Source organism: Cyrtonyx montezumae, unplaced genomic scaffold (genome assembly GCF_038088225.1).
Source record: "Cyrtonyx montezumae isolate F1298 unplaced genomic scaffold, pur_monq_1.0 scaffold_92, whole genome shotgun sequence".
Lineage (NCBI taxonomy): Eukaryota > Metazoa > Chordata > Aves > Galliformes > Odontophoridae > Cyrtonyx > Cyrtonyx montezumae.
The window spans coordinates 121871-135339 of NW_027072103.1; the positions used below are offsets into that span (position 1 = coordinate 121871).

Genomic DNA, 13469 nt, shown 5'->3' on the forward strand with positions numbered 1-13469 from the left:
GCGGGCTCCCTCCCGCCGTAGAGCGCTCCCACGGCCTTTCCGTGCCCCCCACCCCAAATACAGCCCCCTCCCCAAATACCGACTCCCCAAGGCCTCCCCCACACCCCCTCCGCGCCGCCAGGGGGCGCCTCTGCCACCCGCCAGCGAGCGCCCGAGCGGCTTCCGCCACATCATGGCGTCACTTCCGGCGGCGCTAACTTCCCCTTCCGCCTGCCTCGTTGCCGGCAGGAGCCGTTGCCGCCGAGCCCGGGAAACGCGCGCGCGTTGGGGCCGCTTCCGGTAAGAGCGGGCAGGGGACGGCCGGAGGAGCGGCCTGGGCCCGCGGCGCGGGGCTCGGCTCCCTCCGGCCGCACGGTCCGTGCCTCCCGGTACCCGCCCCCCCGCCCTCCCCCCCGTCCCGGTGAGCCCGTGGCCCCGGTTAACCCGGCCTGCCCGCGGGGCCGGAACCGCGGAGCCCCGCAGCGCCCCGCCCGCCCCCTTCTCCCCGCCGTGGGGCCGTCCCTCCACTCGGGGCCGCGGCCGTTTCCCCCCGCGAGTCCCCGCTGTCGGCAGCCCCGGGCCCGGGCTCTGGCGCGGGGCGCTTCGGTTTCCCCAATGTTTCCTTTGACTTTCAAAGGAAATCCCGATCCCGGGACAGAAGCTGCCGCGCTCTGCAGCCTTCAGACGCTGCACCGACCTCAGATGACCGCTCAGACCCAATGAAGATGGAGGCCCGGGACTCTGCCGGCCGCAGCTCGGGGTTCAAGGCCTTCCCCCTGCCGCCCCGGGCCGGGCTGCGGGACGTGCTCTGCCCGCCTGACACCAAGGTTGGTTGGCGTTGCTCTGTGCAGCTCGTGCTGCCCTGGGGTGAGTGCAGGGGGGGCATCCTCTGATGCGTTCAGTGGGATATTGCATTCAGATCTGGGCTCTGCGGTGTGAAATAAGTGCTGAGGTCTTTGGAAGAATCCAGAGGAAGGTAACAGAGTGGGAGCTGAGTTGTGTGAGAATTGTGGTCTGTGAGGATGCTTGGGTTGTGTGGAATGGAGGAGATGGGGCTGAGAGGTGGTGCCATTGCTCTCTGCTGTTCCCTGAGGAGGGGAATGGAGGAGCAGGAGCACATCTCTTCTGGTGAGTGACAATGGGACACGGGGAGTGGCACAGAGCTGTGCTGGGGCGGTTCCAGGTGGGACCATGGGGGTGGTCAGACGCTGGGATAAGCTTCCCAGGGAGGTGAGAAATGTACTGCAGTGCTCAGGGTGCATCTGCACGATGCCCTCAGTCCACATATCAGAACTTCTGGTAAGTTCTGAAGGAGCTGTTATTGTATGTCCCTTCTGACGCAGCTGTCTTGTTGTATTCAAAAGCAGTGGGGGCATCTCAAGCAGCAGTCACACAAACTGTGTCACAGTGCTGTGTTGTCAGGCAGACACCAGTGCCTTCTGGCACTTTTCTGTCAGTAGTTACCAATGATAACTACGCTGTGGAGGAGCAGTAATTGGATGGGGTTTAGAATTTGGAATTGTGCTCTTTTCTAATAAAAACCTGCAATCTTTCCCTGCAGTTTTTACCCAACAAGACCAGCAGTTTTGCTTGCCCAGCTGGAAATGCCTCATGTGCTCTCAATTACAGCCAAGGTAAGATGCCTTTTTCTGTTGTTGTTTTGCCCTGGAATGTCTTTGTGTTTTTTTTTCTTCCTGTTTCCTACCCACAGCAGCACGGGAAGGAAGGTATTCGTCTTTATTAACCACTGCCTTATTTGTCACTTGCAGAAGTCCCGTGTCCTGAGGCGTACCGGGCAGCAGGAGAGCCACAAGGATTTGGGTGCAGCAGCAGCAATGGGCAGTGGAGGGGGCTGGTGCCCAGCCCGAGCTGTGCGCTGCCGAAGCCGAGGCTGAGCCGTGGCTCTTACCTCGAGGCTCGCAAAAACCCCAGGTGCGTGCGGGGCTGCTCTGCAGTCACCTTCACCCACAGGGTGGGTGTTTTCCCCACAGAGCTGGCAGAGAAATTGCAGGTGTTACTGCAGAGGAAGTTCAGGGTGGAAATGGCTGGGGAGTTGTTTATTGCAGGTCGAGGCTGGCCCGGTCTGTGGGTTCCTTTTGGTGTTTATAGCCTGCCTTCGACAAAGGTGCCTTGTAAAAGTGGTGAAGAATGATTTTGAGAGCAGGAAGATGGAGATCAGCTGTCTTTCAAGGAAGATAATAATGCAGCGGTCTGGTGCTGGGCATGTGCAGAAGTGCTGGTATCTTGTAAGCACCCTGATGGGGATAATTAAGGTGCAGGAAGGTGTGATAGTGTGTGTTCCTGGGGGGGAAAAATAATGGGTTGTGCTTTGACCAACCAAGGAAACCTTCTGACTGCTCAGCGGGAGGTGTCTGAGCTGTGCTGCTTCTGATCTGCAGCTAACATTTGTGGGGCTCTTCCCAGCAGTGGGTGTGATGAAAGAGAGTGGTGGTTCTGAGAGTGTTGGTGTACCAATAGTGGTTATACCACCAGGAAGCCGGGACAGAAGTAGCATGGTGTGGTTCTGTCCTGGTTAGCACATGTGATGCAGGAGCTTTGTGTGCAGCTGCCTGTGAAGCAGTGCTTCCTCAGTAGGGCAGTGCCTTTCCAGATCAGTGCAAGCCTCGCTCTTCTGGAAAATCCCTGTAATGGAGAATGTTTGTTTGCAATTTATGAAATGAATTTCAGTGGGATAAATTTCAAATCGACCCAGGGATTCTGAATGGGCTGTTCAATGAGCCTGACCCGTGGGAGTGGGGAGGAGCGAGGTGAGAGGAGAGCGTCTGCTTTTGTAGAAGAGAAGGCAGAGGTTTTGCCTCAAGGCGAGGTTCAGCCATTTTGTGGATGTGGATGAGAAGAGGGGGAGCTGTTGGATCTGGCGGGAAGGTCTCGCTCGGGGTTTCCAGGCTGTGCTTCCTCGGCCTCGCAGTGCCACCTGCTGGCATCTGCCTGGCCGCGCAATCTCTGGCATCTGGTTTCGGATCAAGCTGACTGAGATCCAGGCTTCAGTGCTGAGATAGCTTTGAAATCCGGATAAAATACTGATTTGAATCAGATATCAGTTGAGAACCAGGCTTTGAGGGTTGGAGGAGAATGGGGTTACAGACTCAAGCAAGCGTGAAACCAAAGGAGCCTGTTTTGTTTCTCCTCACAGTGGAACGTCCAACAGTTTTGTAGGAAAGTCCAACCACCATTGCCATGGGTCGGGGTTTCCTATCAAACCTGCCCAGAGCCCTTCCTGGAGCGGTCCGTGCCGCCGCAGCCTGCTCAGCCCAAAGAAAACTCCTCGGCGGTTCATCAGCACTGCGGAAGAGGTAAAAACAAAGGGTGGGTGGCTCTGCCTGAGCTGGCTGCTTCTGAGAATCACCAAGTGCTGGAGGCAGGTCCGCCTTGTGCTGGACTCGCTCTGACAGAACAATAGCGTTTTGACTTCCACATGCATCTGCTCGTGCTTGTACTCTGGTTGTTCCTCTGCAGACTGTTCGAGAGGAAGAGCGAGAGATCTACAGGCAGTTGCTTCAGATGGTCACAGGAAAAAAGTTTTCCACGTCCAAGCCCTCTTCACTATTCCCCTTCCATCTGTGAGTTATGTAAAGTGCTCCTTTCCAGCACAGAGTATGCATTCTCTGTGCATGTGTTCTCTGGGAACAAATTTTCTATTGTTCCCAGGTCCAGGTGCTCAAATTCCAGCAAAACCATAGTGAAAGAAACTCCCATCAAGAACTCGAAGCTGTTTGAAGCTCACAGTGTGGAGCCAGCCAGTTCAGCAACCAGCATTCTTGGAGCACAGGAGCAGCCATCGCACAAACCACCGCTCTACTCCACGCCCAGCTACCCCTCCAGTATCTTTGAGTCCCGTAACTCCACAGCCCAGCATCAGCAGGAAAGTCTACCAGCATCCAATGCTCAGTCTGAAGGTAAAAACCAGCAGCAAACAGTCAGTCAAATTCCACTTATTCCCTCCCTCTATGCTTGGGCTTCTGTAGCAGTTTGGTTAATTCAGTCATAATTGTGAGAGTACCAATATTCCTTAATTTTATCCTCTTTAGGCTCTGACTCGGTCATTTTGCTCAAAGTAAAGGATTCCAGAACCCCAGCTCCAAGGTAAGAGGCTGTAAATTGCATCTAGAGCAAGCAAGGGCAGGGGGAAGTTCACTCTTTTCTGGTTTCACTGAGAGGTGAGATTGCAGACAAAAAGTGACTGTGACTTTGTGAGTGCTTTGCAAAGAAAAAGTAGTTTGCCATAGCTACTGGCACTGGAGCACGATGCATCAGCCTCTTCCTTGAGGGCTGGATGCAAATTGCTGTCAGATCTGTCTATAGCTCTTATCACTCTCAGAATAAAGATGTCCTCAGGTATTACTCACAAATCGCTTTTCAGACAATTACTTTCCATGCAAAGGAGAGTGCTTACACATGCCCTTCTCCTCTTCCTAGCCCCCCGTTCTTCCAGGCAGAACTATGGATCAAGGAATTGTAAGTAGATGTCTTCTGCTTTGTTTTCCTGCCACGAGTGCTGTGTGGTTTCTAAATGCTGTTTTGTACAAACTCTGCTTTTTCAGGACGAGTGTCTATGACTCACGAGCTCGGGAGAGGTGGCGGCAGATTGAGGAGCAGAAGGCTCTGGCCTTACAGCTGCAGAGCCAGGTGAGAGAGCAGTTACTGAACTGAGTCTGAATCAGAACTTCAAACCACAGAGTAGGAAGCTGATTGGAGGGAGGAAATGGCAGAAATCCGCTCTCTCACGTCCAGTGTCTTTGTTACTTCTTGCTGTGTCAGGGCACTCAGTGGCGTTGTGGCCAGGCTAAACGCTGCTCCTTTCTGTGTCTCCTGGGACAGCTGGCTCCAGGTGGCTTCGTGGAGGTGGCTCCTTTGGACACTGTGTAATCCAAAGGTCTCTCCTTCAGCGGTTGCAGGAGCAGGGACACTCGGTGCAGGAGCAGGTGGATTTGAACCTTCGAGTACCTCTCGAGAAGGAAATCCCGGTCACGGTGGTCCCAGAAAAGAAGGAGGGTGCCAAGTCAGCTGACGGCGAAGAGGAGTTCCCTGAAATCACAGAGGTAAATCTCCTTGTCTGGTGCACATTACTTCTAAATTCAAGCACTGTTTCCTGAGGCTGAGGGATATGGATAGCTGTGACCTTTGGTCATGTGTGTTTCATAGCGGGTCTGTCCTTCGAGGAGCAGCGCACAAATGTGGGTTTCAGTGTCGCCTTTGTGATGGGTGCAGTGCAATGCTGTTGGTGTTTTCCTTCTAGGAAATGGAAAAGGAAATAAAGAATGTATTCCGAGGTGGGAATCAGGATGAGGTCCTCAGTGAAGCTTTTCGGTTAACAATCACTCGGAAAGACATTCAGACCCTCAATAATCTGAACTGGCTCAACGACGAGGTGAGCAGTCTGCCCTGTGCCTTTGAGACTTTGTTCTTCGGCAGTTTCAAGCAGGTTAAGGTGCTCAGGTGTCTGCCCTCTCCTTGCCTAAGGAAGTCAGAATGGGACACGTGTGCTGTGCTTCATGCTCTGCATTGTTTCACCTGAGGAGGAATCTCTGTAGGATGGGCACTTGGAAGAATAATGCTGGGATGAGAAGAATGGGCAGTGGATGCGATTGAGGCAGAACATGCAAAGCTTAATCTTAGGGGGACTGTGTACTTACATATTTCTGGATTTTTTTAATCTTTTTTTGAAAGGTTTCAAAGCATTTGAGGTACTGTGAATCCCCCTGGAGGCAGAGGCAGGGCTACAGAGAGAGTAGAGACAAAAATAATTACTTTTTTTTTCTTTTTTTCCCTAGATAATTAATTTCTATATGAATTTGCTGATGGAACGGAGCAAAGAAAAGGGTTTGCCGACAGTTCATGCATTCAATACTTTCTTCTTCACCAAATTAAAAACAGCGGGGTACCAAGCTGTGAAAAGATGGACTAAAAAAGTGGATATCTTCTCAGTGGATCTCCTCTTGGTGCCTATTCATCTGGGCGTGCACTGGTGCCTAGCAGTGAGTGCTTTTGTTGTGTGGCTGGAGCAGACCGTCCTATAAACTCACCTGTGACTGAATCACAACGTTTCGTGGCTGTGGGGAGAGGTGTTTATGTTTGGGAGGGAGAAATGCATGGTCACAGCTAAAAGCAAAATGCAAAGAGAGTGAAAAGGGAGCTGTAGTTCTGCTGTCTGTCTTTGAATAGTCTTCAAAAACAAATGGCTGTGAAGTTCATGTCAGGTTACAGCCTGCTCTCTGGAGAAGGATCTCATTTCCACATTCCCACAAGTTTTCCTTTAGTGGGATTGCTTCAGAAAGATGCAGACAAACGATATGGTGCAGCTTTCTGTGCCTCCTGCCTGATGTCTTACGTCCCTTCTCTTGGCACCTGGGCAGTAATGGAGCACACACGGCCTCTCAGGTTCCTTCTGCTTCATCCCTTCGATCCTCAGAGTGCTGTTCACTGCCAGCAAGGGTGGGCAGGTGTGAAAACAGAGTGTGGGGCCACAAAGCAGAGGGAGGGGGACTCACTCAGCACGCAGACACCGAGGACAGCAGAGCCTTCTGTAAGCAGATCTGTTGGTCTGCTGCTGGAACAATACAGATAACAGTGCTCTTGTGTTCGGCTGGGCTGCTCTGAGGAGAGCCTGATGGAGAGATTTGAGTGCTTGAATAACATGGTAGCACAGGGAGGTTTTGGGGAGGGCTGAGGCATGCCAAGGAAGTTATAAACTCCCTTTTAGCAAAGACTTTGGCTCACAAAGCGTGTGTCCTGGCTTCAGGGTGAGCTCCTTGTCTTCTGCACTGCTAATCCTGTAACAAATCTCTGCGTAGGTTGTTGACTTCAGGAAAAAGACCATCACCTACTATGACTCCATGGGTGGAATAAACAGCGAAGCCTGCCGGATACTGTTGTGAGTAACACTGAGTTGTAGCTGTTAAAATTCAGATAGCTCCTTGGTGTACTCAGGTTGTGAAGCCTCAACTCCTGTGTGGGAGCAGTCCACGTCTGGGCCCTGAGAGGGGGAGTCAGGAGCGTTTTGGTTTCCATGCTTTGTTTCACTGCACACTGCTGATGTGGTCCCCACTACAGAATTGGTCTACGGGAGAGTCCTGCATGGATTCTGTCTTCTCTTCTCAGAAAACCCCTCAGTGAAGCTGCTGTTCCATGTGCAGGTTATAAAGAGGTATCAGACCTGTTTTGTTAAGGGCATCCAGCATTGCCAGTCTTCCTGGGCATCATCTTTAGGCGGAAAACAACTCAGACCCTGAGGATTGGGGTCCTGCAGCTGCTGGAAGAAATGGCATCTCCTGGCCACTCCACAGGTGGAGACTTTTCCTTCCTGTGGCAAAGAACAGCTCAGTAATTTGGCCCTTTGTTTTGAGGAGTTCCTGGAGAGCACAGTGGTGCCTAGAGCGTGGGAGAGTCTTGCATCAGGACACGGATGAAGGTTTGTGCAGATCTGAGCTCTGGCAGGGCATCCTGTGCCTCCAAGTGGGGCTGGATGGAAGCTGCTCTTCTTGAATTCAGACCCTAGAGCTCTTGCTTTCACCCTCCCAAGCGGTGCTGCAGGAGGGAGTGAAGCTGGCTCCTGGCTTTGCTGACCTCTCATAGAAGAGGTGGTTGTCTGGCTAATCCAGAATTGATCAGATTGGTGCTGTGTTTTTCCCATCTTTGGAATGAGTTGTTGGGAGCGCGATAAAAATGAGCCTCTCCTCCCAGGGGAGGAGAAATGCCCTTTCCCTACGGTACTCTGTCACGCAGGGCCGTCAGGCTGATGCAAATCAGATTCCAGAGTGTCTTAATGAAATGCAGTTGCTGGCCCCTCTGTTTTTGCAGTGCTGACCCCGGGTCGTCCTTCGGTTCTGTTTCTCATCTCAGTTTTGCTCTGATGCCCATTGGGAATCTGATCCTGAGTCGCGGTGTCTTCTGGCGTGAGGTTGAATGTGTCAGCAGAGGTGTCACTCATTCAGTCAAGGAATGTTAATGATGATAAAGGCAGACAGGAGACAAATGCCATTTAATCATTTCCAGTCCATTTAGTGCCTTTTCCAGTTCAGGTGTTCTGCAGCCTGCACATACTGGGCTCGTTTAAATAACTGTAAAAATAGCTGCTTCCTGTTTTCCACAGCGTTGTGTTGGTTTAAAGAGAAAAGGAATAGAAAGGAAACATACAAGATCTTAGAAATGGCTCAGAGTGGTGTCTCTTAGCTTTGTTGCTTGTGCTTCTGTCTTCAAAGTTTGTCTGAGAGTGATGCAAGCAGAGCTGGCCTGCCTTGGGGCAGGGATGATCTGGGTGAAATTAGCTCCTTTCAGCCCAAATCTCTTTGATTCTGAGGAACAAAGGAAGGACATCTGGCGAAGCAAAGCACCTGGGAGGTGAGAGGGGGACGAGGGAGTCCCATCTGCAGTTCATTTAGGGGTCTGGGGTGAGGAAGCAGGTCTCTAACTGATTGTAGCTGAGTGCCAGAGGGCACAAGGTGTATGGTTCCATGCAGGAGGAGTGGTAGAGACCCAGGATTTCAGGTCACTGTTGCCCTGGACGTAATTGTTTTCCCTCTGTTTCCTTTTAGGAGGCTTTTATTGGTTGAATGCAGTGGGAGGATCACTCCGGGAAGAAGGGACGGAGGTCCTATTCATGGTTAGTGACCCTTTCATGCTTTCAATCTTTAGAGCTTCCTAAAGATGGTGAGTGTCATACAATTAGCCAGATCTTAGGGAGGAGGGAAAGCGATGCGACGCAGTGCCCACTGTCCGGGCTGTGTGTGTAGGACCACAGATGTTTCCAGTCTGGTAGCTGGGCCTCGCTGCTGTGCTTGGTTTGGTGTCTGGGCTTTCACACAGCTTGGATGTGAGTCCTGGAGAGGGTTTCCAGAAAGCTGCTCCCATTTTGTTGGGGCTTTTCCTCAGGACACGCAGTGCCTTGGCTCTGCTGGAAGGTTGTGCGTTGGAGCAGATGTAAACCAACGTGTTTCGGTGAGTCCCTTGGTTGTGGTGCACCAGTGCTGGAGGACGGCTTAAGGGATAGAGTGCACAAAGCTGGCCTGGGAAATCTTATCTCCTGCTAGCAGCAGTGCTTGAAGCGCTCACCTTCCCCATTTACTTCAAGGCTTCTAGACATCTGCAGTATGCTGTTGATTTCAAAATTCCTCAAGACACCTGCTTGGGATTTTGTATGTGAGCTGCAGAGGGCAAAAGTCCATTTTCAGGTTTAGGAAAAGGAGATTAAAGCCTGCAGTATTTGATGGGGGGATGTCAGGCGTATTGGTTTCTGATTTGGCAAGTTAATTATGTTTAAGAACCTGCTGTCAGACTTCTCCTCGAGGTGCTCACCTGGCACGGTGAAGTCCTGCCTCCCGAAGCACTCTCGCACATTGAAGCTGAGGCATTTTCCTTCAGTCACATCCTTAGGACGTTGTTCAAGCTGTCGCTGGGCAGGATCCGTGCTGCTCTCTGGTCTGTGTGTGCCAGGTTGCTGGAGGTCTCTTCTGGGGAGCAGAGGTGGTGGTCACAAGGATCTGTGAGCTGTGCTTTGTGAGTGGTTGTGTTGCTCTTCAAGAAAACGGCTCAGAATTCCCTGCTGCCGTGTGTGTGTTGGCAGCAGAGCTGTGATAGCTGCAGATAAAGCAGATGGGATGCAGGAACCACCTGGCTGCTCGAGCCCAGGCTGTGTTTAGATCTCACAGCTTTCCTCCCTCTGTGGCAGACGGAGTCTCGCGCTCGGATCCTCCCCCGCTCTGTGTGCGGTGATCTGCACTGAGCATGGCGTGGGGCTCAGCCCGGATCCCCGTGGGATGCAGAGCAGTGTGGGCTGTGCTGTGCTGCTCTTTGCTTTATCTGGGGGTTCGAGTGGGTTCTGGTGGCAGGCAGTAATTGCCAGGGATTTTGTTCTTCGTGGTTGAAGCGCGGCTGTTAATTAATCTTTGCTCTGTGTTTGTGTTGTGGTTGCAGACACTCAGCTCACCCTTGCTTTGAACTTGCTGTGAGGGGCTTCCTTTCCATCCATGAGGGTGTTTTTGGGTGTGAGATATGGGGACTTTTAATGTTCAGTGAAAGTTTTTCTGTTCTGGGATTTACCCCCCGCTGATGTTGTCTTGTCCAAACTGCAGCAGTCAAAGCAGCCCAGCAGAGCTTCCCAAGAGCAATTACAGCAGCTGCTGGCAGCCAGCAGCCCCTGTGCTGGGAAGCTGGGCTCTGAGCGTGTGTCCAGCTAATGAGGGCTGATAGAAAACGCTTGTCTGGGCCTGATGCAGTCTCAGGGGACTGCTGGAAGGGAGGCTTAGGGTTAGGCATTTTTACACCCGGCAAAACCTATTTCTGGCTCTTTTCTACAGATGTGATAGAGAGAATGGGGTTCTCTCAGTGCTGTGTGGTTCAGCTGCCCTTTCTGGTGCTTCCTTTGGTGGCTCTGGTGTGCGTGGGGACTGCAGCCTGAGGGATGGTGGTGCTGAGTGGGGGGGGGGGCTCTGCCCCTCGAGAATGTGGCTTTCCCAGCAGCTGCATTAGCTTTGGAAGGAGCCCATCCCGGAGCACTTCAGGCTCTCACAGGTCTGCCCCATCTGTGGGAGCATTTTCTCTATTGCCTGAAGTTTTCTTTGAGCCACGTGCATTTTCTTTTCCCTTTTTCTTTGGAGTTGTGGTGGAAGATATCACCCAACTGGCACCAGTGTGCCAAACTTGCCCCTGCGTCTCGTGCTTGCCTGTGGGCTGCATGCCCCCATTGTCCCATCTTGTTTCAGAGTTCACTCGTGGTGAGATGCTTCGTAGCAGAGTCTTTAGGGATCGCATTTCCAAAAGGTGGCACGTTTCCCCTCGCTGGTCACCGAAGCCACGTTCATGCCAGGTGCTCTCTTGACCCCTCTGTTCAAGCCAGCAGCATCTCTCCTCCTTTCCAAGTTTTCTGATCACAGCTGCAGCAGCGAGAAGTCTCCTCAAACTGTTTTGAGAAGATGGCAAATGAGAAATAGCTGTTTTTTTTTTGTAGATCATCTCAGTCCTTAACCAAGATGAAATGAGGGCATCTACAAACCTGAAAGCCCTTGGTCAATGGCAGCCAACACAGAGTGACTCCTGTAGGCCCTGAGGGACATCTTGGGCCCAACACCGCAGTCTCCTTGGGTGCCCTCAAGGCAACCTTCATCTCAGTGCCCTTCTTGAGGTCTCTGTTCCATCCCAGTGAAGGAAAAGGAGTTCATGTCCATGTGGAGCAGAGTGGCCACCTGAGTGTGTGTGCGGGGGCTGTCTCAGAGCTGTAGGGGGTGACTTTTCCTGTGGCTGCATGCCCTCTTTCTCCATTTGAGAACACTGGGGCTGCTGGGCTCATCTTTTGCCTCTTGGCTCGTGATCTGTCTCTCCTTGAAAGCGCTCTCAGTTCGTCCCACCGTAGTGAGGAAAACCTCAGATCGGTGTTGGAAGGGAAACCTGGAGGAAGAGCTCTGGAAGAACATCTGCCAGCGTGTCCGACCTGCCTGCAGAGCAGCTCGCGGTGCAGTGTCTGTGCTCCACACACAGGGTGATTGTTGCAGAGCTGCTGGGATGTGGCTCTGACACATCTGCTGCCATCTCCAGTGCTGCTGAGCTCCGTCCTCGGGGGCCGCGTTCCCAGGGCGTGTTGGAAGCGGCCTCAGACGTCTCCTGGAGTACAACGCTGCGTTTGCAGAGTGCTGAGGCAGTCCGGTGGCTGCTGAGCTTTGCTCTGCTCTGAGTCACTGTGCAATGAATTAGATCTGTGCTCCCTGTTTTATTTGTGGTTTTGACTCTCTGCTTGGCAGGTACTTGTGTTGGATGAGTTTTTGGGTTCTGCTTGGTCCTCCTTTGGACTGCCTCAAAGCCTGGGTCTACAGAGCCCTTTTTAAAATGGCCAATACCGAGAAGAAAATATTGGACTTCCATTTTGCATTAATTCTGCAAACATGGCAGAGGACACTTTAGGTAAACTGACATCTAGTGTACTGGCTGGTTCTCCCCGTTCCTCTAAGTAAGCTTTGTTTTCATTCTCTCGTTCCTACAGGCAGTACTTAAAACAGGAAAGCCTTGACAAAAAGAGGAAAGAATTCGACACCAACGGGTGGTCGTTGCTGAGTAAGAAGAGCCAGGTAGGTTTGTGCAGTCAGGGTGTGCAGGAGGGGTCTGCTTTGGTCCGTGGCCTGGCCCAGCTCTGCCGGATGCTTTTCCTGGCAGATGTGTGCTCGTGGTAACTGTAGGGGGTGAGCAAATCACAGCAGAGCAGGCTGCTCTGCTGCAGCTTCCCACCAGCCCTGCAGGGCGGCTGTTGGGGAGCCCCAGTGGCCCTCCATTCCCACAGCACAGGGCTCACCCACCCTCTTCTCAGCTCCCCTTCGCTGTGCACCCGCCTGCTCTTTGTTAGGGGTCACTGAGCTCTTGGTTCTCCCAGCTGACACGAGGTCTGGCTCGTGGCTGTGATGCTCAGCTCTGTGTCCTCTTGTTCCAGGAGATCCCACAACAGATGAATGGCAGCGACTGTGGGATGTTTGCCTGCAAATATGCTGACTGCATTACCAAAGACAAACCCATCAACTTCACTCAGGTAATCCCCACCCTGGTGTGTACTGCGTGCTCGGGGTCTGTGACATTGTTTGCACACATTCTGATGCTTCCAGATGCCTTTTGCTCCCTTCTCTGTGGGTTTCAGGCCCCCAGCGGGGATCAGATTGCTGTTCCTCAGAGCAGAGCTGACATGGGGCACTGGGGCAGTTCTTCCTACCATGCCAAATTCCTCAAGAGTCGTCCTCATGTCCTCTGCTAGAACACTCAGGCACGTCACCGATGTGGTTTGGTGATAGCTCGTCAGCCCATAATGGGTCCCAGTCATCGCCGTGATGAAAGCGGGGCATTGTGTCCTGAACCCGAAGGCATTTGGGATTACCTGATGTCAGCCCCGTGGAGTATCCAGCCCACGAGTGCTTTGATACTTAGCTCATGTCATCAGAGCAGTGTTATTTCTAAATCCCACCTTCTCCCTCACCGCTTTGTTTTCAGTGCCCTGAAAGCGTTCCCCCCACCCCCAGCAGAGGCTTCCCCCACCAAAGCTGTGCCAGGAGAGGCCGCAGGCACTGAGCACACACTGAAGTGTTTTCTCTTTTCTCCCCCAAAGCAACACATGCCCTATTTCCGGAAGCGGATGGCCTGGGAGATCCTGCACCGTAAGCTGCTCTGATGCCCCACGCTGCGCCCCCGTGTGCATCAGAAGTGCCCAGAAGTGCTCTGCTCAGCGCCGGCCTCGGACCTGCCCAGGGCTTCACTCAAAGAAACAGCAAATGAACTCTGTATGTTATTTTTGATAAGAATCCACCATTCACGGACCAATGCGCAATAGAAACGTTCAGAAGCACACTTGCCTTTTTTTTTCCCTTTTTTCTTTTTTTTTTTTTTGTATTTCAAGACCTATTTTTACAAGCATTTCAGGTGCTGAGATCTGAGGGGGGGCAGCTTTGGCCATGGGAGGAACTTTATTTTTCTGCTTTTTCAGCCGTTTTTGTGGCAGGTTTTGA

At 52.4% G+C, this 13469-nt stretch overlaps 1 protein-coding gene across 2 annotated transcripts; it reads left to right on the forward strand.

The window, feature by feature from the left end:
- Positions 1–628: 628 nt before the first annotated feature.
- On the forward strand, positions 629–13469 carry SENP1 (SUMO specific peptidase 1). Of its 2 annotated transcripts, XM_065754666.1 has the most exons (16): positions 633–806; positions 1541–1613; positions 1749–1911; positions 3134–3293; positions 3457–3560; positions 3649–3896; positions 4029–4083; positions 4417–4455; positions 4542–4626; positions 4887–5039; positions 5237–5368; positions 5772–5975; positions 6792–6871; positions 11969–12053; positions 12410–12505; positions 13073–13469. In XM_065754666.1, the coding sequence occupies exons 1-16, from the start codon at positions 699–701 to the stop codon at positions 13133–13135; spliced, it is 1848 nt and encodes a 615-aa protein (XP_065610738.1). In that variant the 5' UTR covers positions 633–698; the 3' UTR covers positions 13136–13469. The 2 variants fall into 2 exon arrangements, with proteins under 2 accessions (XP_065610739.1, XP_065610738.1); XM_065754667.1 differs by lacking the exons at positions 12410–12505; positions 13073–13469 and adding an exon at positions 8532–8599 and having other exon boundaries at positions 629–806; positions 11969–12054.

Bases quoted from the DNA above. Each gene is read 5' to 3' on its own strand.
- SENP1 (XM_065754666.1), top strand. From the start codon at position 699: ATGAAGATGGAGGCCCGGGACTCTGCCGGCCGCAGCTCGGGGTTCAAG. The intron at 4,084-4,416 runs GTAAGAGGCTGT...TCCTCTTCCTAG, and splicing joins TCCAGAACCCCAGCTCCAAG to CCCCCCGTTCTTCCAGGCAG. The intron at 12,054-12,409 runs GTAGGTTTGTGC...CTCTTGTTCCAG, and splicing joins TGCTGAGTAAGAAGAGCCAG to GAGATCCCACAACAGATGAA.